The sequence below is a fragment of the Pyxicephalus adspersus genome, chromosome 2 (assembly GCF_032062135.1).
Source record: "Pyxicephalus adspersus chromosome 2, UCB_Pads_2.0, whole genome shotgun sequence".
NCBI lineage: Eukaryota > Metazoa > Chordata > Amphibia > Anura > Pyxicephalidae > Pyxicephalus > Pyxicephalus adspersus.
The window spans coordinates 72,435,864-72,463,068 of NC_092859.1; the positions used below are offsets into that span (position 1 = coordinate 72,435,864).

Here is a 27,205-nt window from a genome sequence, read left to right on the forward strand (position 1 = left end):
CAATCCGGTGTTTTTTTGTGCAGGCTGTGTTTTATATGTTTTTATATAGGTTTTTTTTGTTAAGGCTGTGTTTTCTAAAGTTAATGAAGAGAAAGTTAAGTTATTAAAAGGTAGAAGGGGGGGGGTAAACGTGGTTATTTATATATGTATGTATTTATTTTAAATGGTTCACAAATCTTGTTTTAATAAACGTCTGTCCCAGCCAATTTGTTCCAAACTGTGGTATGAGTCTTTTATTGGACGGTGGGAGGGAGGTCAGTGGGGGCTGAGGCAGAAAAGGTGAGTGGCAACCTTAGAGGTACCCAGGTCATGTAATTTTTGTGATTGGCTTGGTGATATTTACAGATGGCCACCAATACAGTACAAATAACATTTTAAGCATCTGCTCTAGTAGGAATTTCTCTTTCGGTGAGAAACTCCCTGGGGGTTATTTACTGCTAAAAGAATGCAGGGACTGAAAAAATCAAGAAATCTGACTAGATTTGGAAATAGATAACGCTAAATTGGAAAAGGTTTTAAATTAATTTTGTTGCACACTCATATTTTTATGTGGCTTTTAAGAAATAAATATTTTTTTACCTGGAATTTAGCTTTCAGTAAATCTAAATAAATTAAATGGTCTTGCACCTAGATTTTCATTGCTTGTTTGCCCACACTATGGTTTGGTTTTTAAAAAAAGTAAAATAGGTTCAACTCAAGCCCTGTACTTCCACTTTCAATCAAAGAAATGTAAATTTATTAAAACACCTTAAAACTGACTATATCATATTTAATGAAATATCTGAAGAGTTTACAAAACATATGGTTTTGCTATTTATTTAAAGATTTAAACATTGTTTATAAGTTTTTAGAGATAGACTTTGCTCTGATCAAAGCCAATTCTGTTTAATTTTGTTATTAGAGACATCTAGTGGTGAAAATTCATTTTCAGGTGTTTTCTTAGAAGTTTTTTTTATAGGAATTGCACTGTTACAAAAAATTTTTGTTTTCAAACAAAAGAGTAAACTCTTTTTCTGCAGGCTACATTAAAAGATATGAAGACTCTTGTATTCTTTAAAAATGGATTTGCTTATCATTGTTTAAAGATAGGTAATACCCCCCCCCCCCTTTTACAGTAAAAGATATCTAAACCCAAGACCAACTGTTTAGTATATTGCAGTTTACTATGCCAATTAGGCTATGTAAACGTCAGATGATTCTCGTCCGTTTATCGCTTCAGGGCTGATATCAGACATGAATCTGACGAATCTGACCCCCTCCCCTCTCCATAGAGCACAACTGCGCTGTATGTATAGAGCTTGTTCACGCATATTTCAGTCTTTTGTCTAGTCTAATGTGTATACGTAGCCTTAGTTTAGAAAAGATCTGGTGGTGCTCAAATGGTTGTGCAGGACATTGAAAAAGCCAGCTCTATTGGGAATGGCACTTATGCTGAGGAAGATATGAGTGACTTTGCAGAAGTAATAATATTTTTATGATAACAATATTTCTATGTTATAGTATTGTTAAAAGAAAGCTGTATTAGGTCCATTCATACCTGAAATCTTTTACTAATAGTTTCTATTAACCCATATTATTTGAATTGTTTATGTTCTGTTTGAATTAAAGGACAAGAAAGGCTTGTCTTTCTATTTCAAAATTGGACTGTACATTTGTACTATAGGAACAACAAGAACAAAAGTGTGTAATAAAACTTAGTGACCCTATGAAACAAAACAGAAGTTGTGTGTTTATGCTCTTTTTATAGTTAAATGAACTGTTTGGCTTTGTATTCGGCTACAGATGGATACTTATCCAAATATTTGAGATATGGTAAAAAAAGTATGTCGGAATATTCACACCACCTTTAGTTCTTCTATTTTCAAGTGAAGGTTTGACCTTACATGTTCCCCATGCATCCTTCTATTTTGGAGCCCACACTTTAGCCAATTCTACCTTACATTTTTGCCCTGTTTTCTATTTATATTCAGCAAATTTCCACAACAAGTAGAGCCCTGTGAGGTTTATCCTGGTAGATACCTACAGACAGTGACTGGTTGATCCCGTATTTGTTTTGGCAGATGGCTCGTTTCAACAGATGAAAAGGAAACACAAACAGACTATACTACTAAGTAAACTGTACTTTTTTCTCATTGGTGAGGCTGTATTGTTTCCATCTGAGGTCATACATAGATATTGAAATGCATTTGACACCAGCTGTTAAAAAAAAGCTGTATTTATTTATTTTTAAGTATTCCCCTCTAGCTGTAGGGGGATCTTTGCTCTACTCTTTTATTTCTAAACACTGCTAAATATTTATAAAAATAATTACTTTTCAAATATTTAACATTTTGTTTTTGTCTTTTGCTTGAAAGCTTGAATGATTTAAACGACTTGAGAAGCCATAACTATATAATTATAAATCGTAATTAGACCTATAGAGAATGTCTGACATGCTACATCTGTCTGTGACAAATTTGTACATACTATATGCCTTTAGAATTTGATCTGATTTGATCTTTTTGTTTCATTTTAGGGGCAATAAGTCTGACCTCCACAGTTTTTGCACAGTAATTCCAGTGATCACAGTCCATACCATTTTAGTGTTTAACTGCCTTCCCCCTGTTTATTGCGCCTGTGTTCAGGGTCCCATGTTTATATCAAGTTACCCTTTTGTTGCCTTATTTTGGATGTTTCCTCCTTTGCTGAGAAATAGGGTTGCCCATTGGTGCTTTGTTAGCACCAGTGATAGACTGCCTATAAGAAGGAGGAAGGAGTAGAGCTCAAATTAGAGTTCCTTGTGGGAAAACTGGCATCTTACAGTGTTTCAGTACATATCACATATTGGTCAGCCATCATACACACTGCATGTACACACTCAGAACCATTTTATAAGCTAAGATTTTAAGGTAGGCATAGGGCTGTGTACACCAATTTGGCCATATATAATTAGATATTAAGGGTCTGCAATATGTATTGAATTATATTTATTGTAGACATCTGGTAATCAGCTGTGAGAAGGGATGTTTTTAAAATTCGATCTCACAGCAAAATCGAACAGTGTGCAATCCCCAGCACTAGAGGTTAATTAACCTCTAATCAATTAACCTCTGGTGCCTGGGTATCTTCTTAACAAATGCGGCCATGTGAATTCCTGTGAATCTTTGTGAATCCGTGTGAAGCCGAAATTATGCAGAACCATCGGAAGTTTGAGGAAATTTTCGCAAGAATGCCAGAGGCATTCTTGCTCATGCCTAGCTGTAAATACAATATCCAGAGCTTCAAGTAACCTTTTCCAAACCTAACTGAACCCAATACAATTTTTGATACATAATACAGGTAGATATGTACATCATTCCAAAGTTTTATTTAGTATTTAAACTGAAGGGTATGGTATTTACACAAGAGATTTATTAAAACTGGAGGCTTTAATTACCTTGGACATAATAATATAGGTTACCGACCATGCTTTTTCAAGTCTTCCAAATATCAGTTACAGCCCCTACCTTGCCTTTAGGTTGTTTTTGAAGCTGAGGTTTGACTATTTGACTATAGATAAAATGAGCAAATCTCAAATATTAATGTTTTTGTACTTTTTTTTATAAATAAAGAGCACACCAAAATATAACAGCTCTGATATATCAGATACTAAATGCAAATACATTTTGTGCAGGGGGGGGGTTGGTAGATCATAGACTTGCCAATGCCAATGGCTTGCAATGCACTTTTTTGTAAAAAAAGAGGAATAGACTGCAGAGATGGAGACATAGGGCTTGATTTATTAAAGCTCTCCATGGCTGGAGAGGATACAATTTTTATCAATTAACCTGGGTGATCCAGCAAACCCAGAATGTTTTTTTTTTCAAAGTAATTTGATGTTTGCTAGTAAATGTTTTGAATCCCGGACCAGATCCATTCCAGGTTTGCTGGATCACCCAACTTCCCTGATAAAAGTGTATTTTCTTTAGCCTTGGAGAGCTTTAAATAATCAGGCCCATATTCCTGCCCCTTTACAAAACATTGGTCAGACCTCATCTGGAAAATGGAGCCCAGTTTTGGGCACCAGTTCAAAAAAAGGATGTTATTGAACTCAAGAAAGTGCAGAGAAGGGCAACTAAACTTATTAAAGGAATTGTGCTCAGCTATGAGGAGAGATTAGCTGATCTGAATCTACTTTTCCCTAGAGAGGAGACATTGAAGGGAGGATATGACAAGGGGGCAATCTTTACTTCCTCAGAAAAAGTAGTTTATTCTTTGCATTATTATTATTACAAATTTTATCAAAAAACAGTAGGTATATAGCTCCAACATAAATATGCAGTGCTATACATTAAATAGGCATTGTAAATGACAGACAGATACAAACAATGAAGGACCCTGCTCGAAAGAGCTTACAATCTAAGAGGTGGGGTGATTAGCATACAATAGGAAGGGGGGATATAGATTAAAGAGTAGTGAGAATTTAGGAGACAGGAGAAGAAGGGTAGGCAAGTTTGAAAAGATGGGTTTTAAGAGCATGAAAGTAGGAGAAAGCCGGGAGTACAGTGTAATAAGGTGTAATAAGGTGTTGTAGCCTTGCTTCTAGTCCATAAAGTCTACCACAAAGTTTTACCACCTGCACTCTGCAGCACGAGTAGTTTTTTTGTAGACATCTAGTGTGACAGTTATGTCATGGTTATGGATCAGCAGAATGGGGTAGCAGTGGAAGGGGTGACTTTATCCAGAGCCAGAGTGTGGTTAAACTGAGTGTCAGCTTGGTCTAGAGATTTTATTTTAGAAAAAGTGGGGGTTAGGGAAGTAAGGCAGTTTGAGAAAAGGTTGTGGTTGAGGTAATGGATATCTCTCCGTCGTTGACCAGGTACAGAAAATGGCAAAGAGGGGCAGGAATTAGATGAAGTTGAAGGTGAGGAGGTTGTGGACAGAAAGAGGAAATGGTGAATAGTCAGGGTGGGAGAAGTTGCAGAGTTTGTAAAATACAAGACCTAATGTTTGTCCAGCGATCTAATGTGTGGTAGATCGCTGGACACACAGATGAAGGATGGTTGAGGTCATCCACTAGAACATTATTGTCACAGATGATGAGGGTGGGCAGGTAATGAGAAAGAACATGTGGGAAACAGAAGGCAAAGTTATCCAAAAACTGAAAAACTGGGCTAGGGGACAGTAGAAAACAACAACAACAATAGGGTTGGGGGCGGACAACCCTGAATGGACAGAATGCAGTAAAGAAAAAAGGTGCAGAAAGTATAGACAAAGCAAGAGAGTGAAAGAGAAAGCAGATAAGGTGTTAACAGACTGGGGAGGAGTATTGAAACAGACAAAAGTAAATCACAGGAGCACATAAAACAATATAACAAATTAAAGTCCATGTAAGTGGCAGCTGTAGTAAGGGATGTACTATGACTTTTAAACTAGTACCAGGTGTAGGATAGAATGAATCAAAGTTAGAAAGTTGGATAGGGGAAAAGGCAGTTTAGGATAGTCACTGCAGAGGTTGTTTTAGAGTCCAGGTGGTTACTTGATGAGGATTAATTTCATAGGACTAAGATGGAATTGCATGTAATGGTGGTTCCAATTCTCTTCCAATTTTTGATTCAATTGTAATTAGGGCACGTGACTAGGGTCCAAAAAACCTGTGCCTGATACTTAAATATTAGAGCTTTTTAAAGATAACAGTGACTGTTGATCCAGGGAATCAGGAAGGAATTGTTTTCCCATTGGAACAAATTGAACAACAACAGGGTTTTGTCTGGGATATGGTGGTTTGACTTTTATCAGTCTGACTAACTATGTAACTAAATTTTCTCTGTAGAACTCACAGATTTCTGGACCTTACCCTATGTAATTTGTCACAAAACTATTTTCAGGGTGGAACTTCTGGAGTTATTTATTTAGCACAGTCATTTTCTTACTTTGGTGATTTACATTTATTAAGAAAGGCATATAAAACTATAACATGCATTTTGGACAACAAGAAAGATCCATACAAAAAAAAGTAAAAAAAAGTTTCAAGTTCGAATAACAGTGCAAACATCAGAATAACAATGGCATTGAATGTTACAATCAAGGTAAACCAGAATAAAAAAAGGAAAGAAAAAAGAAAAAGAAAGGAAAGAAGAAAAAAATACCCATAACCCATCAAGGTAGTAGTGTAAATGTCTGAGCATGAACTGGGCAGAACTGGGAACTCTGAAGAACTGAGCAGGCCCACCAAATATGCAGGTAAGTACCTTCATCCCCACCACACCTCCAGCAAATACTGGGCACCAGGGGAAACATACAGTGTAGTGAGACCAGGTTTCTATAACAACAGGATAAGATTTTGTAATTTTGCTCCTAGGTGTATCCACAGACAGAAGATTTATGAGCCATTTCAAAGGCAGTGAGTCAGTCTAGCTCCACTAACCTCTGTTAAGGTCCTTATGCCACTCTGCTACAAATTTTGGTAAAATTTTGTCATAGGTTTCCAAGAGCATCTTGTCAATAACAGAGACTAGGTGACACAGAGTTTCCATTATGCATTTAGGTAGGCAAACGGGGGGCTAACCTGTGCTATGATCTTGGCAAACAATTTAATATCATTTATTAGGGATATGGGTCTGTCAGTTGGAAATGGTGTGATCTTTCCCGGGCTTAGGGATGACTGAGATATTGGCAGGAAAGATGGGCGGGTGGGGGAAGAGGGAGTTCAGGGAGTAGATAATTGGCGAATGCCTTGTGAAAAAGCGTGGGGTGAAACCATCCAGGCCAGGACATTTGCCTGATTTAAAGTGTTTTATAGCTTTGGCAAATTCCTCTGATGTAAGTGGGCATTCCAGGGCAGTTATCTGTGCCGATTCCGTGTTGGTTAGGTCGTGTCATGTATGTAGGACTTTATAGATTCTATGGGATGTTCTAGACCAGAATAAGTTAGTGATAAAGGAAGATTATATAATTTACTATAATAATTTTTAAATACTTTAGCTATAGCATGGTTACCACAGACCTTGGAGCCATGTATTGGTACATGATCAGACCAAAGGTATGTGCCCATATGCTTCTTGAATGGAACATCCTGCAGTGATTGTGCAATAAGGTAATAATCAATACAACTATAGGTGTTGTGGGCATATATAAAGTAACTGTAATCTTTATCAGTGGGATGAGAACTTTGCCACACATCTACCAAACCAAGCGTGTGCCAAAGACATCCAGGTCCTTCACCAATGTCTGAAAGAAGTGATATGATCACATTTAAGAGCCTATGTATTTGCTGGTGTATAGACTCTATCCCCATAGTGGATAGTCAGGAATATATAGTGGCCTAGAGGGTCTCTGAGTTGTTGCAAAACATTTGGAGTAAACAATTTAGGAAATGCAATAGAAACCACTTTTGACTTAGCCTGAGGGTACCATGATACTAGGAGGTATAATATGGGTTTTTGAATGTAGGTACTGAATCACTTCTAAAGTAAGTTTCTTGAAGAAAAAAAGATTTTGGTTGCAGCTTTATGGAAGTGATACAGGACCTGACTGTGCTTTATAAGTGTTTATTTAATACATGGTATGTATTGGTATCATATTGTCTTTATTAAATGTAAAAATGTGATTTTTTAGACCATCAGCTCCTTTCTCCTGAGGAAACAGGTAACAGCTGTAAAAGTAAAAATATATGTAAAAAGTAAAAAATTTATTTTTAATATATATAATCTGGGTTGTATATCTTGTTAAGAAAATGTCAGCCAAGAAAATGTTTTTAAACATTAGCAGAGTATTGTTTTTATGTACATATTTTATTATTTGAGTACCATTAGGAGGGCACGCGAAAAGTGATTACAGGTGGGGTATGTCCTCCAAAGAGAGTATACCAATATTACCAAATTTTAAAAGTTTGGTAGTCAGAAAACAGATTCAAAATGCTGTAGAATACAAAGAAGGACTGATAATACTAGGTACAAGGAACTTGCACCCAAAAAAGGCATGGGAAGCCAGACACTGCCATTAGTATTATGTACCAAAGAATAAAAATTCTTTTAAAGGAAGGGGGTCTTTTCCTCTGTTTTCATTAGCAACACTAAAAATACATAAATTACTTATATAGCATGTTCGGGGGATTCCTTAAAGCTGTATGCAGTAGAATTTTTCTTTAATTTCTTTAATTTAATTAGAAATTAATTAGAGTTCCCCTAAATTTCAACTAGACCCTTAAATGACCCTTAAATCCTATGCATGGCAAAAATAGTGCCCAAATTGGGTTATGACCAAATCCTGTCAATGCTTCACTCAGGATCCCCTGCTTTTTTCTGCAGAGCAAAAAAAAAAAAATATATATATATATATATATATATAGGCAATATTACCTTAACTCTGACTTGCTCACTTGAAGCCTTATTTTTGAAAGTTATGGTATGCCATTTTGTAAATTAAAAGCAACTAATGTTAACAGCTACATAGAGAGGTGTACATGCATCTGATGAAATAGATATTATAGTATTTATCTTTTAATGAATATTATTATGTGGAAATGTAAAAAAAACAGTCTGTGTTTGTTTTACTTTAGCTTAACTCCATTGTTAGAGAATACATTTCCCTTTTGTAATTACCCACTGTCAATATTGGACAGATTTTTAATCATATTGAGCAGGTGTCACATTGTATTCAAATTATTTAATATTTCCAGGATGGTAATATGTTTAATATTCCACATTTCTATTGAAATTCAAAAGTTCTTCCTTGTTGATAGAATATGTACTTGGCAACATTAGGTATATACATGTCCTGTCAAGTGTACATTGCATCTGATCTGATAACATTTCAGATGAATAAACAGAACCACTTTGCTGTTGTCAGATGCATTAAAGTTGGAAAAAAACTAAGACTAAAGATTAGTTAGGGAAAAAAATGTAAAAATCCATCTTCATTCTACATTTCAGTCTAATAGCTCTACATCGTTGTTCAAAATTGAGCTGATTGCAAGATTTGGGCAGACCTCCCACAATCAGTTTGAATAACTAACTGGTAAACCTCTTGCTGCTTTCTGTATGCTAAAATAAGCTAACCAAATTAGAACAAAAGGTTTTAATCGTTCATAATGTTTGAGAGGCTTCTTGTCACAGGATTAGGATAAATATTTAGTGTGTGAGAACTACCATTTATTACTTGTCAACTTTCTTGGAATAAGTATTGATGTTTGGAGATTTGGGGTGGATCTGGAATCTCAATTTTGAAGCCCCCATTATTTATAGACCCTTCTAGGTTCCATGATACGCTTCCCCCAGGAGCAATTGTGGGAAAGAGGCCCCTGGCATTGATGGAAAGCATAGGTCATTGGTTAGAATAGGTTCAAGAAAGAGTCCTTTTTATCTGGTTGCCAAAGCTCCATACTGTGATAATGTTTTGGATAAAATATAAGAGCAACCAACCCTAATGGAGGAGATCAGAATGGACACCCCCCCTTTTTTTAACATCTGTTGCACAACAATGGTACCCAATAGGGTAATGCCGGTTTGGTAATGAAGGCATATTTCCCTCTTTGAAGTGTGTTTCCCGTCTGAGCTTTCAGACTGTATAACCTCGCTAGTATTGATGTACGCTTCTCTGGAATGTTTAGCCCCTGTACATTGAAAGACAGTACCTTGATAGTCTCCATATTCAGAGTTGCAAGAGGGTATAAAGAGGTTACAATAAACAATAAAAAAGATGAAAGAGAACAAAAAAAAAATGTTTCCACCTCAAATAAGGGGATCAGGGAGGTTGGGAAGTTTAACAGAGGGAGCTCAGGGAAAGGTAAGAGGTAACAAGGTAGGTAAGAGCAGGGTTGGTAAGAAGATTGTAAGATTTTTGTCAGTCGCAGAGACTGCGCTGATGGTCCTAATTGGGGTAACGTGGACAACCAATGGCCCCAGCTACAATTACATCTAGCAGGAACACTATTAACAATGGGGTACTTATAACTTATGTCCTAGGAGGGATGATGGGCTAAGAAGTCCCCTTGAACCAAAAAATATTAAAAAGACATATGTTAACAATAATTATAAGCATGTACAAAAAGCCTACTTCAAGAAAAAAGGGGGAGACATAGCACTGAAATTTAGAAAACCAGGTTATTAGACCCATTCACGTATCAATACAGAAACCATAAATGAGGTTAAAATCAAACTAGCAATAAAGTTTAAACTGTTGCAAAGGTAGCAGGCAGTGACAGTTAGTAATATCTCATCCATCTCGATGTAGTCAGCAACGAACGTTCAGTGTGTTAATATAGGTAGCCGGTGCGGGAGCAGTGTGTCCGTGCTGCCTATCTGTGCATCAGCTTAGCCACGCCCCCCACATTTTTGAAAATTTTATTTAACAAACATTCACCCAAAATTCAATTTGATTAAAGCAGATTAAATTGTAATACTTTTTTTGGGGTCAGTTACATTTTTAAGGCAGTGAGGATAGGTTTAAATTGCCCTTACAGTAGAATTGTATGGCTAGGATCTGTAGGCAGGGATAAAGAACCATGTAAATATTGCCAGAAAAGGTAAAACAGCCAAAAAATATGGTAGAAATAGGACCTACTACCAAAGGCATGCCTTTCACAAAAATATATGACTACATATGGCAAATTTATTTTGTAGAATTCTTACTTTAAAATACCATTTTGGTAGAATCATGTAGTAAAATTATCCTTTTATTCACACAATTATACTTGAATTATATTTAAAGATCTAGCAGTTTACAAAGTATCTACACAGTACAATTACTTTTCAAGAATACAGGTGCTGTTTGGCCTTGTGACAAGGACTTGTCACAAAACAATGGTAGATTTACACAGCATGTTGCTGAGAAAAGGGAAAAAATACTCTCAGGCATATTTTTAATAAATCAAAAACAAAATAGATTTTTTTTTCCCAAATTCGCATGCCTACTTTTAAGTTTCTAAATGTGCAATATGGTATTTCCCACATAACAAAGTGTAACTGAACACTTGTGAGGGGCTGGATTTGTTGGAAACTGCTGAGACCCTATTCTTGCTTACAAAGCCTCATGAGTGCTTTGGACTATAACGCCCCTTTTTCCTACTGTCTTCTTATGCTGAAAACAATCTACTTTTGTCCCACTTAGCTTATTTTGTCATGCTATGTTACTTGCAGCAGCAAAGAGAATAAAGAAATAGCAGCAGCCCATGCTTTCCTTTAGCCGTGCTGCCTGATTTATTTTATTGGCATCCCTAGCACACACTCTGAGGCTGTGAACAGCTGAAGGAGATTTTAGAGCTTAATTAGTTGCTGACTCTTGTGCTGCCATTGACTGCTGGGACTTTGTGGCTTCTCTGCTCTCTCAGTGCTTTTTGTAACGTTAAACTAGGCTGACTTGCTGCTGGTGTGTATTCATCTATTTTACTGTTGTTGAACTTGCATGTTTCTGATCCTGTGAGTTTGTGCTTCTTGGACTGACCTTTTGGTGTGGCCCTGTTTGTGTCTGTCCCTTGTGTCTGTCCCTTGCATGGATTACCTATGTATGATCTCTCTGTATTCTAAAATCTTGATACTGCTTTACCTGTGGGCTCCTGGTCCTCTGCCTGCCCTTTTCCAGGCACCATCCGCTGCGCACTAATTCCTGGGGGCAACCGTGTGCTGGGAAAAGCAAACAATCTTGAGGCTAAACGGGGGCTTACTGTAGGTGAAGAGTAGGGCATTAGATTGGGTAACTGGTATCTGGTGAGTACTTTTGCTGGACCAGGGCCTTACAAATATCTAAAAAAGGTATCACATACATGTCTCATTTTCCACATTCATTGATGGCTAATGTGTTATAAAACTTTACTGCAGAAAATTTAACTTGTTCCCACCATGTGCTCTGGTGGGATACCAAGCAATCTATTTTTCTCACTTCCATAATCATATTATATAAAAAAAGTAATTGGCTTTAATTACTGGATCCTACACAATGGGAACACATTCATGTTTCATGAATATTCTCCCTAATATACCAACATTCTTTTCATAGGATGCTGGAATTTTGACAAGAATTAATTCCTTGCCAATCAACAAATAAGGAAGATGACAAAAACTGCCTTAAGCTTCATTGGAGATGTATATAAAGGGGGTAAATATCGCTTTATTTTTCAGAGCAATTCAATTCTGTTAAGCATAATAGCTTTACACACATCTTGATTCATCATGAAGATCGCAGTTATCTTTCTTCTTGTGAGCATCGTCAGCTTTATTGGTGAGAGTGTCTTAAAATGTCTTCTTTAAAATTGCAATTCTTAATGTAGATATAAACCTTAACTTAATGTCTGTTTGTTTGCTAAGCTTTATGTATTATTGAATAGCATTTTTCTTTTTTAAAAGAATATTTTTATTTTTTTCTATCTTTTATTGAACTGCTGAGTTGCTATAACCTCTTTCTACCAGCTCCTGTCTTGCATGCACTTAGGCATCTGGCACAAGTGAATTACATGGTAGGGTTTCCTGAAAGTAAAAACAGTAGAAAATGTCTATGCAATGTATAAGGCTCCATTTGCTTGTGGCAAGGTGATAACACAGGAAGACAACAGGGAGACAGATCATTTTTGTCCCTATAGAACAAAATGCCTTCTAAAGAACCTTTATAACAAAATCACTGGGTATTATTCCAATAAAAAATTAAGATTTTAAAAATTGAAAAAAGCATTATTATTTTAAACCTTTTATACATTTTAATGTTCAAACTAATACCAGAAAAAACAGTATTATGGTTTTATTTAAACATTTAGGGAAACCTCTTTGAAATGTGGAGAACCAAACGTTTAGGGGCAAATCCTAGTGAAGTCAATAGGAAATGAATCTTGCTGTTGAATTCTGGCCCTAGATAGAACTAAGAAGCAAACTACTATAAAATTGGGTATTCAGAAACTGCCATATAGGGTATGTACCAATAAAACCAAAATGGAGCCTAGGTGGCCATAACAAGTGGGTTCTGTAGGTGTGCGCCCCCCTTCTTGTATCAAACATGATCAACATGTTATGGTACTCCGGGAAAGTTTAATGCATATTTGTTGGTGTTAAATAGCCATTTAAAATAAATACTAGTTTTCATTCCTTTACTAAGGTGTAGGCTGAAAATATTTCAGCAATGGCTAACTTCAGATGTTAATTTTTTCCCTATTTCCCTCCCTCTCTCCCACATAACTCTATGGTAAGGGTACTAAGCTTTCTTTGCGAGTGAAGTACACTTGAAACGTATACTGGTTGGATTTGTAATTGCCTTGTTTCTATATGATTCTTGAAGTTACCCTTTTAAACTCCCTTTTGAACTGTGCAAAGTAAACACTGAATTTCTACTACTTTCAAGATTGAAAATAAAATCTGTTTTTTGTTATAAATATTTGGCTAGGTAAAGAAGTTAAAAAAAACTGCTTCCTTTCTATTTATTCATTCTCCAGTATAATTCATGTTCCATAATGTATTTTATAGATCCAAGCAGTGGAATTCTTCCTAAACTGAACACTTTGGATGTAAGTTTTACCACTAAAAATTCACAACATTATTCCTCCTAAAATGAAGAAGTGTTATTAACTGGATGATTACTAATGGGTGTTTATATGTATCATATATGAAATACTCAGTATCTTTGTACTTAGCCCCAGAAAACAGCAAAGGTATTGGGAAAATACTAACTTACTAAAAGATTATATTTGCATCACTGTAAGAATATATACTGCCCCTCCGCCTTTTAGAATAGGTGAAGGACTGTGCATGATTGGCTTTATATACACTTTACAGTAGTTTCATATTGAATTTATTAAACACATTTACATTACATTTAAAGTGAAACATGATTTATGTGAAACATTGTTCATAGCAGTGTCTGGTACCAAAAAGGTAGGTGAGTACAGCATGCATCACTCTCCAGCAGTGCCATACTGTAAAACTATAACTGTCATACTAAGCTAACCTGTCTGCTTTTCCTTGAATTTATATGAAATGAATAGGTGGCAACACTTGTGGCTAACTTTGCCTAAATGTCATCCCTATGGCATCATTACAACATAAAAAACTATACCTATACATATAAAAATTCACGCCATACCCTGTTACTCATACCTGCCGACATTGAACCACAATTTCTCTAAAACAGGGGGTTATAGGTAAACAAAAAAAAACTTTACCAATCAAAATGTGCTGCCCTGTTACACATACCTTTCTTTAAACCCAAATAACTAGTCTACACATAGCTGGAACTCCAATTAGTCAAGAACAGGAGAATGTAGGGACCTGAAGATGTATTAGTAAGAACATATGCGCATTGGCAATCTGTGGCATGATCAGCATTTCACAGGAAGTATCCATTGCAGAACAGGACAGGACATGTTGTATGCTTGCATGGTGATCTTCTATGCTGGTGGGTGGGGGTGGTGGACACAAACTCCTGGCCTAGAGGAGAGAAAAAAGTATAAATATGGCTCTGCAAATAGTCTTTTGTATTTGTAAAGTTAGTAACAATATTTCATTTCCTGTGCACATATAAGTTGCTTACTTTAATATTTAACCAGCATTTAGTGTAGATTCCATTTCTGTTGTAAAAATTAACCATTATCCTACCATAGGTGTTTAGGAAATTTCTTACTCATGGCTTAGAACTGACTGGGCAGCCCATAAATTATTTATATTTATTAATTGTAAGGATTATAAATTATACTTTTGTCAACTCAATGGAGATAAATGAACATTCAAATGTGTTGTATCTAAGGATAGAATCAAATACATACTTCTTGCTTCTGGAAATATAATATAGAGGATGTAGGAGGGCAGTTATATTTGACGTTTATTTTATTCAATTTTTTTTTTTTTATCTCTGTGCTATATATGACATTTATAAGCTCATATTCTACTCAGTTGTACTGTTTCAGATATTGCAACTACAGAGAATATTGAAACCCAGGAACAAAGACATACTATATTTAAGTCTTGGATGTCCTTAGATGGGGTAGCTCTATTAGATTTATAGGCACTCTAATAGTTGTAGTGAATATCTATAGTAATATATATTGTATTATAATGGATATATATTATGGGTTGAAGATGAATTCATACTGATTACAAATTTAAACTAATCTTACACTTTATGAATATTGCAATTACTAGGGAAAAAATATTGGACTGTTGTCTAGGCTTTGGTCTAAAAACAACTTTCAAAATGAGATATGTATATTGTTTTGGAAAATACAAGATGCAATACTTAACATGCTTTGTTTAACATGTTACTGCAAGACCCAAATGTGCATAATAAACATATCACTGAATAATATGGGTGGCCATAATAAACTGTGGTCATACCTCTGCACATTTGAAAATAATATACGAATAGAACTGTATGAGAGTTCTGTAATTAAACAAAACCTGACCGCTTCAAGTTATATTTGGTAAAGAGGCATTGCACCTGGAATACACCATGACCCCTTTTTAATGAATGGAGCAGAGTGGGGAAACTGGGTATATACATTGTATAACAGGGTGTATATAACAAAATCCACTCTCCTTTATGAAAGTGTGTCTAGGTGTTTTTTGTTTCTTTCCCTTATTGTGTTATTTATTACATTTTAATTTTTTTTTCAGAAAGGTAAGGCTGATCACTATATCCGTAACATGCAGGCAATCGGGGAAAAACTTGTGATTTTAAAGGTAAATACTAATATTGTAATTATGGTACAAAAATAGTTTGTTTTATCATTATCTTTATTTTATTGATTTATCCTAATACAGCACACAGCATTGCTTAATGTGAGACTCCAATACACAATTTTTACTGGTAATCATGCAACACAACATCACAAACAATGTCTAAATAGGATCTCCCTGTTGGCTTCTCCAGTCATCCTTCTGTAAATTTTTGTGGCTTCACACTTGTCTCCTAAGGCAATAGGAATGTAAAAACAGCTTAAACCAGGATAAAGCTGACTGACATCCACTATCAAGATGATACATGTAGCTGTACTAATATCATACTAATATATCTATATAGTGCACCCTTGCATATGTTTACAAATATATCTTTGACCTGTTAATTTTTGCAGAATTGCCCTGAAGAAGAAAGAAAAGCAAGAGAGAAATGCCTAGTGGAAGATTTGATACATCATTTGGTAATTTGAATTACTTTTTATTTTGTATTTCCGAACAAACTACTGGTGGTTCCACATACATATGAAATGCTGTATTTCTAATGTATGTAGTTGCTGATTCAATTTGTTGGTTGCTGTCCCCTGACAACTCAGTTCTTTCAAAATATTATAGAAAATTAAAAGCCTGATGATGGATTATAGCTTCCCAGATGACTTTACAAAGTGCAGTATCTGTACATGAAGATTTGACACTTTTGTTATTGTCTTTTGAAAACAGGTGCAGACCTATATCCCATCCCATATAAAACAATGGGCCTAATTTATTTAAAGCTCTCAAGGGTGGATACACTTTCATCAGTGAAGCTGGGTGATCCAGAAAATCTGGAATAGATCTGTTATTTGCTAACAAATAGCAAATGATTTTGAAGAAATCCATTCCAGATTTTCTGGATCACCCAGCTTCACTGATGAAAGTGTATCATCTCCAGTCTTGAGAGAGGTTTAATTATTAAGGCCAAAAATGGCAATTCAACCACAAAGAAAAGATGTTCTTTAAAACATCGCAAATCTTCATTTTTCAAGTTCAGGTCCACTATAAATATATTTTTAAAAGTTTTAATGGTAATTTTGTATAGTTCATCCTAAAAACATGCATAGTTTATATTTTGTTTTTCAGAAAATGTCAGCCATCGATCTTGGTTGTTCATTGGGGGAGCTCTTTGAAATACTGGTATGATATCTTTGTGTCAGTTTTTTTTATTTTCAGTATATTTATGTATTTTCGTTCTTTAAAAGTATTCTTGTCACTATTTTATTTATATACTCTTGTCACTTTATTTTATTTACATACCAGCTTTCACTGCCTTATTTGTAAATTAGTGTTAAGAAATGTGCCATTTTATTTTAATCTCCAGCCAACTAGGATATTTCAGGGGTGTTATATGTGGAGAATAATCATGTGCTTACATTTTTTTAGGGACTGCCACTTGGATTGCTAGAATTGATAGAGGTGAGGCTGTATTTATCTCAATAACAAATTCATTTAATTTCAATGTGGACCTCAAAATGTAATGTATTTTTTCCCTGAAGAAAAAATGAAAAATATGTGGACCCTTATTAAAATGCTAGTTGTCTAGTATATTGATTCAACAGCTTCTATACTTATCTAGAACTAGGAACACCATTAAACCAAAAAAAGCAAGGAACTAGTATTTTTAGAAGGGTGCCAACATTTTCATCCTACAAATATATCTTATAGCACAGGATTGTTTTTCATAACAAAACTGAAAGCATAACAAATCTAGAATGCACAGACCCTAGTGCAAATAAACTATTTAATTCAATATAAAAATTGCATAAAAAAGCAATGTACTCTCACTGAAAAAGTAGGGAACTGATTCTAGAACCCAGCATAAAGAAGTCTTCTGTCATCCAACTCCACCACTGGCCATAGCAATGGTGTGCAGCAGCCCCCCTCCCCCCCCCAAAGCAGATCACTAAGTTTTTGTGCTAGTGTGTTACGTTTATGCTATTACTATCCTAAACAAAAATGTTTTATTTTGACTATAGTCTGTGTAGTCTTTTTTTTCAGTGTGGAATTCTCTGTCCTACATGAAGCTGCAAATGTGTACAATGAAATAACTGAAGAAAGTTTTAGATGGTGTAATTTAAAATAATATGCTATTTCCCTTATTACTTTTACAAACAATATTTCTTTATATATTACATATGTTTTTGGAAACTTCCTTTTTAATGTTGTGCACTTAATTGGGTATTTATTATGATAACCTTAGTGATATTTTTTAAACTAAGCCCTTATCAATGTAACTGCTTGTACTGTGCATTAATCCTTAAAGAGTCTTAAAAATCACAGCAGAGATTCTTATGTGCAGCATCCAACATCATGTACAGCATATGTAAAAGCTACAGAAACATACCAGAAACTACACTTATACAGGCATGTATGAAGACAGGAGACATGCTGAAAGAGATTGTCAGAGAAAGGGAACTGATACAGATCACTGATATTACAGTTTCTATATAAGGTAGAACAATCAAAAAGCTTCCTAAAATATTTATCTTAAATAACTGCTACCACAATTGATAAGTATCTCTGAAAGATCCATAAGAAAAGGTTACCACATTCACATTTCTTCTAGGCTCTCCAGTTTCCCCCACAAAAAAATAAATTGACAGCACAAAAAAAAGATAGGGTAAAAAAATGAACTTAGCTAGTGGAACTAAGTTTTAAAAATATTTTTCAGAAGGCTGGCAGGCAACTTTGATCCCCATAAAAAGCAAAGGGGAAACCTATTTAAGATAAATCTCTCCACAACGTCTATAAATACAGAGATGAATATGGGCTCGTTTTCTGTACCATTAATGGCTGTTTAGAATATGTCAATGATTGTATTGTGCATAGATTGGACATTTTCAATTTCAAGTTAGATATAATTTATTTTGATGCATAATGGTGATATTTTTATTTTACTTTAGTTGAACAATATTACAGAAATATTGAAACTAATAGGTTTGGACAAACTATTGTACAGTGTTACTCAGCTAGTGGTAAGTTAACTCTACAATATTTCTTGAATAACTTTAAAATAATAATTATTTATGATTAAAGTTTTTTAAAATTTTGGGATTGGGTTTTTCTATTTTTACGCATTGCTAAACATAAAACTATGCATTATTTTATCCAACTGTAGATGAAAATACTTTTAATTTAAAAGACTGATTGTCTTTGGGAAAGGCTTTCAAATATCAATGAATGTTTTTGACTTTCTACATCTTTCTAAAGCCTACCTAAAGAGGCTAATTTTAAACTGCAAACATGTCAGAAAGAAGTCTAAATGTTTTTGCTCAGGTAATTCTCATACATAATTCCTTTTGAGATGTGTAAACCTGTCTCAGACAATATCAAAGTAGAAGAAAGACTTTTTTTTTGGCAGTGACCCTGTCAGAGTGACCCTGTACAGAGCACCAATAATGTGTAAATAATAATCTGCAGTACACAGTTATGTTAGGAATATAAACAATGACCTGATAATCTGTGGTGTCCAGAAAATTTACAATCTATTTAATGAGAAAATTATTAATTACCTAGTATACTAAATATATCAGGGAAAAAGTGATGAGAATTTAGGACATAAAAAAACTTTTTTATCATTTAAAAGAAAATAATTTTAAACTGTTGGACCCCCTGCAAAGGTCCCCACCACATTGATTCTTTAAGGATTTATTATCCAACAAATATATTACCTGTCCCTCTGCATTAAAAACCCTGCCTGCTCGCTATTTTGTGATGTGGAACTTTAGTCCTGCTTTTAGACAGATACTATGAGTGTTTAGTTATCTGATATAAGTTAAACAACATCCTCAAAACTTTAAATGATGCATTATATGAACACCTTAAGGGCAAGTGTTGATGGGTTTTTATTTGGTTAAGAAATTAATCTTCTCTCAAACAGATCCTATAAATCCCTCAGGACCTGTATAGGACCCCAAAAAAGAACAATGTAAAGAAAAAATGGAAAACACATTAGGTGAACAGTGCTTTAGGAGAACTGACCCCAGGATTCTTGTTGCTGCAAATACATTATGTTCAGATATTCAGCTCTCTCATAACATATACCAGAAAGTCAGCAGGCAATAAACCTGCCAGTCTCAGACAACTCATCATTACTGTAGCTGTCGAAATTATTTTTTTTTTTAAACCATTTTTTTCTTGTTACAAATTATAAAATGTTTTTGTTTACCAATAAAGCTTTGTTATTTATGTCTTCAGGAAGCATTTCTGGCACCTCTTAATATTATTCTGAAGGAGCAGATTCTATTCTTAAGTAAAACTTTGGTAAATATTTTTTTCACTTGTTATGTAGCATGCAATCAACATTTTTTCTCTTAGATAAGCTTAACGAAATAGAATCTTTATAAAACCTGAAGGAGCATTCTAGGCATTTTTCATGATGCATTCTGTTATCATTAATTAAAAATCCAAGTTGTACGTTTTGAAAACAAACGCAACACAGTGCAACCAGCTAGACTCCTCCTACATATATAAGGGTCTTGGAAACCACTGTGCTCTGTAATATTACTTCATAGCACTGTATTTGAAGGAGAGGCTGATCTCATTACTTTGATAGTCATGTGATCAGCCTCTCCTTCCACGACTGGAGAAGATAGACTATCATGGGAGGTATGGGTGATCCAGCAAACCTGAAACAGATTTACTAGAAATCATTTGCTATTGCTAATCTGGGTATAGTGGATTACAGGGAATGCAGATAGCAGTGATTGGAAGATATTTTAGCACAATGCAAACAAAACGTGTTCTAAAATTACAGCTCAACTAACAGCAGAAAGCATTGCAATGAAATTAGTGGGTCATTGTTCTTCCACCAGTAATTATGTTCAGAGTAATATATGCAGAGTAATCTAGTACAACATAGCCCTAAAACAGCAGAAAATAAAGATTGGCATAATAACATTAAAGATTGTGTTTCCTTCTGACACAAACCCTGCCGGCAGTTCTAACATAGGCATACCTCCCAGCATTTAGGCAAAAAGGGACAAAGAAAAAGGCAGTTGTGCACTTTTTGTGCCCTGTCAAAAAGTAGGCACAATTCAGTAGGCTGGGCCAAGTTTATTTATTAACCTCCCTAGCGGTAATCCTGAGTGTGGCTCAGGGTGAATTTTTTATACCAAAAGCGGTAACCCAGAGCCACAATTCCCTGGGGAATTGCCAGGGAGTTTTAAAACTTACCTGGTAAGCGGTGCCCAGCTTCTCCTTCCCCTGGCAATGCCGGACGGGCATCTGTGTAATTTGGTGATGCTCGGCCAGCATCTTCATCCCCGGCGTGTGAATGTTGGGGACGCAAGGCCAGGGGAAGCAGATGTCAGCCGGGCATCTGCTCGCGAGCATATGGCTGGAGGGCGGGACCATGCAGCTGGTAGGGGGGACCAGGCGGGAAGTTAAAATACTAAAATAAGTATTTTTAAATGTACCACGTTTACTTTTAAAAGTGCTTAGTATTTATGCTGTCAGGTAAGTTAAAATAAAAAAAATAACAAATACAATATAGGTTAGAACATTTGTTAAAGCTAGGTTCCTTATATGTTGGTCAGGATGAGGTAATCAGTAGGAACATGGCTAAAACCTCCTAAAGTAATGCATTTCACAGAAACATCTGTTCTATAAAAAGTCTGATGAAGCAGATGGTTCAGTAAATACATCACTTTAATAAGCTCCGGCAATTTACCCATTGATTATTGTTGGTATCAACATTACCAAGTAAAACATATCCTAAATGGATGTGAATTTTGAATATGAACAACAAAACACTTGTACTAAGGTCTGCATTCAAAAGCAGAAAAATATTAAGAAACCCAAACCAACACCATGGGTTTCCAGTAACTTTTCAATATTCACAAAGTTGCAAATTGTGAAATTGTTTGAAACGTTTGCAGGTTCTCTACCAAAAAGGAACAATCCACAACATGATGCACTCACTTGTGTTGTGGATAAATGATGCACTCACTCACTGTTGTGGATAAAGTCACAAGAGCCAATAATTTATTTTGCATACGTAGGTTTTTAAAATTATTTTACTCTTTTTTTGCCATATCTATATGTCCTAATGGCAGCAAATGTGTCCTGTTCCTTTTGTTTTGGTATTAGCCCTACAAATGGCCAGAATACAAAAATTAAATAAATAGGATAGACTAAAACTGTTTAGGAGCTAAACCTAGGCAGATTTGCTCATCACTATTCTTCAGGATCTCATCAACAGGATAATGATATCACTTACTTCACTAAGAAATCTGGGGAAAAGGTAAGTATATCATATATTTTTTAATTTTTTATGGCTAGTAAATATGTAGTCCTTTGCACTAGCAGCCTCACTATTTTCTTTCATTGTGTAAGCTTTATATTATAAAAACTGATCTTTATGTTTATTAAAGTGGGTGCAATAATGACTTGTACATGTCTGTTTGATTTTTAGGACACTACATTGGACTTAGGTTTGTTCAAGTTCCTGTTACATGACACCCTCAATGAAATTACTTCCTCCATTTCTGGGACTATTCTGGGTAGTGTTTTTGGAAACCTTAATGTTCCACTGAAAATTGTTGGTTCTCTACTAGGAAACCTAAGCTGAGATAGGTAAGTAATTATCCTAAAATATTTGCACTACATAAGATAGTGAATGTTTGGTGCCCACTCAGAATTCCCTTGTAATTTCTGTTAAAATTTTTCACAATATGTCATGAAGAAAATAAAAATCAATTGCGGACTTTTCACCATAAATGCTTATGGCTTATGGGCATTAGCATTTTCCACTCCATCAGTGCTGTAAAGCATATAATGAAATGTATGTGGGGGTGAGTATTAATATAAAGCTCACTTTTCCCCATCTGCTGAACCCCTAAACTCTCCTGATTTTCAGATTTCCCATGCACCTTCTTCTTCATCCTCTCAAGTAAATTGGCTGGTAACTAGGAGCTAGAAGTAAAATACTCTTTATATAACTGGTGTGTCTAACACGAATGCTTGCTTTGCCAAATTTTTGTTATTGTTGAGATTTTTAGATTAGCAACAATAGCAAGTCATTTTACTGCATATTGTTGCAATAGTTAACATTTTTATGAAAATTAAGCTAATTTTTCCCCTACAGCATAGCCCCTGGGATAGTTTCACCAGAACAGTATTTATATTCAGCTGTCAGTTCCATGTCCTGCAGAGCCCTTGCCTTTTCCTGGAGGCAGATAGTGTAGTTCTACCAACTGCCACTAGATGGTGCCAAAAACACATAGAGGACTACTGTAGGTAACTGTAGCTGTAGTTCCCTGAATGGCCAATGTATTTCTGACTTATAATGACAATTAATAATTATTAACAGTAAGCCCTGTAACAAGGTGTTTTGTAGACTTTCTGCCTATGATTTCAAGAGTAGCAGACAAAGCATAACAAAGTTTTAAAAATGAATTAAAAAAACAAACAAAACATTATTTATAACAGTTTTGAAAGAGAAAAAAAGGTACTTTATGTCAGTCAGAAAGCATAAGATAAGCAAGTAAATAAAGTGATGCATTTCACAGAAACATCTGCTTTACCAGACTTACTGAGCAGATGATATAAAATGTCTGATGAAATGTTTCACTTTTAGGTTTTTTTATCTTTTATCTTATCACAAAATTTTTTTAAATTGCATCAATTCACAACCAAATTCCAACCTAGTGTTTGAAAAAGTTGTAAACTATATTTTGTTTGTTTTATAAAATAAAAAATAAAAGCTTTTCCTCGCCCACTGGGCCATGCCCTCTTTTGCCACAATATGTGAAGTGCACCGCTGCCTGTGTCTTTGTGCTTTTTTGCCACTTTCAAATGCTGGAAGGTAACTTTTGTGTTAAAGGCTTTAGCTGCTTTCCTTTTAAAAGAAACCAAAACTTGTAAATATAATTTTGGCACCAAAATTGCTTGGAGGAAGGTGGTGGTATTGATCTAGGAGACCTGTGGTAAAATTTCCCCCCCAAAAAGAAAGGAAAAATTACATCAAAGGTATAGTAAGGAAAATGTATAGCTAATTACAGTATTGACATAATTTTTTTGGTGGGAAAGGGGGATTAGGGGGACCTGTGCAAACATGTTGCTAGTGAGAAAAAAAGTAAATAAAAAGTACATTGTTATGTAAATTCAAGGTAAAATATAATTGGGACACACATTTTTAAAGCCAGCAAAGGTTAATGTTCAGATTTTAGCTCATTAGCACCACAATGTTTCAAAATCAACAACAGGTCAAAATGTGAAAATTAGAACTCAAAAACTTTCATTCATAAAACTTTTATTCTCTCCTTTACATCTGCAATTTTTAGTCTTAAAATGGTGAGACATTCACACTATCAATATTTTACATACAATATTTTTGCTTCCAGTAATTCTTCTTGTTGTTGGTTATAAAATCTGCTCCTGGTCCCTGGTATATAATTATATCCTAGGATCCTGTGCTCAGTCCTTTTATATTGTTTGCTGAAGTTACCCTTGTATTATTATAGCTCTAATTAAATTATGTCTATTCAGCTTTTAACTTAATACAATAATACACATAGCAATTTCTGTATGTCTTGCAGGTGCCGTCTGTTACTGGATTGTGTGGACACATATTGATCTATCCCTTTAATAAATTCCTACAAATGTTCTTAAAATCATCAAAAATTCTGATAACCTAATTCAATAGATTCTGCTTTCTGTTGAAGAATATGATTTGCTGATTTAATTGTTTATCTGTCTACTCTTCAATAAATTTCCTCATAAGCAAAAAATGTTTTTCATTACTTTTACGCCATTGTACAATTTGGCTTCATAAATAATTTGAAAGCCTGTACAGCACATTTAATAATATAGAAGACAAGCCAAATGCTTCCTAAAGTAAGAAAAAAAAAACAACAAACAACAACACAAACATTTAGGTTTTAATATTATTAATATTATTATTAGTATTAATAATAATATTAATAATAATAACAATAATAATAAACAGGATTTATATAGCGCCAACATAATACATAGTGCTGTACAATAAATAGGTGTTGCAAATGACAGACAGATGCAAACAGTGACACAGGAGGAGGAGAGGACCTTGCCCCAAAGAGCTTACAATCTAAGAGATGGGGGAAGTAATACACAATTGGAAGGTAGATAGGTAGTTTTGGGATAGTAGTAGTAAGGGTTTTAAAAGACAGAAGAAGATGGGTGAGCAAGTTTTCAAAAATGGGTTTTAGGTGTCTTTAAAATGAGCAGAAGCAGTAGGAGCAAGCCGAATAGGATGAGGAAGACCATTCCAGAGAGTCAGGGCAGCTCTAGAAAAGTCTTGGAGCCATGCGTGTGATGAGGTTATGAGGGAGGAAGTCAGTTGTGGGTCATCAGGGGAATGAAGAGAATGGCTAGGGAAGTTTTATTTTTACCAGGTCAGAAAGGTAAGTGGGACAAGAACTGTGCAGAACTGTGAAGGCATAGCATGGGAGCTTGAATTTGATTCTAAGGTGAAATGTAAGCCAATGAAGAGAAGTACACTGTTCATACACAGAGGATACAAGGGGATCCAGCAAAACTGGAATGGATGTTCTAAACATCATTAGCTATTTTTTAGCAAATGTTGTTAATCTTGGACCAGATACATTCTAGGTTTTCTGGATCACCTAGCTTCATTGATGAAAGTGTATCCTCTCCAGTCTTGGAGAGCTTTAATAAATCAGGCCCAATGTTTATCAATACACTGATGTAATGATATACATTTACAAAACTATTCAAGTAAATTAAGCAGGTTCAATGGTATAACTTTTGAAAGAAACATACTTACAAAAATTTCCAGAGAACCTATGTTGAAACGGGCTTTACATTGCCATATACGTTTCTACAAATGCAAGCATCCGATGGCCCATAGGTAGCAGAGGTCCAGTTGCATAGGCAGATAAGTGTCCATCCATAATCAGAACCCAAAGCACTTCTATTTAAACAACAGGCAAGGTCACGTTGGGACCCTGGTCACGTGCCCAAATCTCAAGTGCCCAAATTATAAGTGCAATTGGAATTATTCCAGGGAATTGACACAGGAATTGGAACAGATTTGGACATATAATGATACTCTGCAACCTCTATCTTCCACCTTTGGACTGATTTATCCACCTGGACTCCAACACATTCTCTGCTGCTGCTACCATTCTAAACTGGTATTTCCTCAAACCATCTCTTTGACTGAATCATCATCCTTCACTCCTGGAACAAGTTTACAAGCCTTACTTGAACCCTTATTATTAAACTGCTTCTCTTGGACTTCAGTTAGCCACATTGTTTATTGTACGCATATGGTTCCCAATTATCTGTAAAATGTATTATTCATCCTGCTCTCTCTTTGTTGGCACTACTCCTCATACTACTACTACTACTTACTCATTGTCGCTCTGCTCTTTCACTCTCCTTATTTCTCTGTCTGTGCTCCTGCACCTTTTTACTTTACTGATACTCTCTGGTGACATCTCACCCAACCCTGGTCCTCCACACAGCCCCCCCTTTCCATACACTCTCAGTAAGACATTCCCTTCTCCTAACCTTATCCCCATTCACCCTAACCATAAGTCCTTACCCCTCTCTCTGACAGTCTATGGAATGCCAGATCTGTTGGCAACAAATTAACCTCCATACACAACCTTCTCCTTTCTAAGTCTCTGAACTTTCTGGTTCTCACTGAAACTTGGCTTTCCTCCTCTGACTCTGCCTCTGTTGCTGCTCTCTCCTATGGAGGCCTGCACTTTACACATACCCCCAGACCTGGCAACAAAGTAGGGGGTGGTGTGGGTCTCCTTCTCTCACCTAACTGTACATACAGAGTCCTTTCTACCCCACCCTCTCTTATTTTCACTTCTTTTGAAGTCCACTCTATCTGACTCTTTAGCCCCTTACCCCTCATTGTTGCTGTTGTCTACCGCCCCCCTGGCCCAGTATCCCAATTTGTGGATAACTTTGCATCCTGGCTCCCACACATTCTTTCCCATGACCTGCCCACACTAATCCTTGGTGATTTTAATGTTGCAATGGATGAGCCCAACCTTTCCTCCTCAGCCAAACTTCTCTCCATTACCTCCTCATTTGGACTCACACAGCACATCAATGGCCCCACACACATAGCAGGACACACCTTAGACCTGGTATTTTCTAAACTCTGCAACCTCACTCTCCTTGACAACTCACCATTTCCCCTCTCTGATCATAACCTCATCACTTTCAACCTATCACACCCTTGCCCTCCCTTGCCACATCCCAGACTTGGCCAATGGCAGAGAGATATCCGTAACCTTGACCAAAACCTTTTCTCAAACTGCCTTGTGTCCCTAACCCCCTCCCTCCCCAAAATCACCTCCCCAGATGAAGCTGCCACCATGTTAAACCACTCTCTTTCCCTGGTTTTGGATAATGTTGCTCTTGCCACCTTCCGCTACCCCCGCCCTGCCAACCCCCGACCCTGGCTCAACAACCACACCAAACAGCTACAAAAGTCTGTTCATGCAGCTGAGCGCAAGTGGAGGAAATCTCGCCTTAGCGCTGACTTCATGGACTACAAAGCCAAGCTTCAAAGCTTTAACACAGAGCTCACTGTC

At 35.8% G+C, this 27,205-nt stretch overlaps 1 protein-coding gene across 1 annotated transcript; it reads left to right on the forward strand.

Moving 5' to 3' along the window:
- The first annotated feature begins 12,065 nt into the window (after positions 1-12,065).
- On the forward strand, positions 12,066-24,365 carry LOC140322060 (uncharacterized). The gene is made up of 10 exons (XM_072398706.1): positions 12,066-12,174; positions 13,404-13,444; positions 15,546-15,611; positions 16,004-16,069; positions 16,725-16,778; positions 17,025-17,057; positions 18,545-18,616; positions 19,839-19,904; positions 22,057-22,217; positions 24,182-24,365. Exons 1-9 carry the CDS (start codon positions 12,126-12,128, stop codon positions 22,210-22,212), a joined length of 603 nt encoding a protein of 200 aa, XP_072254807.1. The 5' UTR covers positions 12,066-12,125; the 3' UTR covers positions 22,213-22,217; positions 24,182-24,365.
- Positions 24,366-27,205: the final 2,840 nt, after the last annotated feature.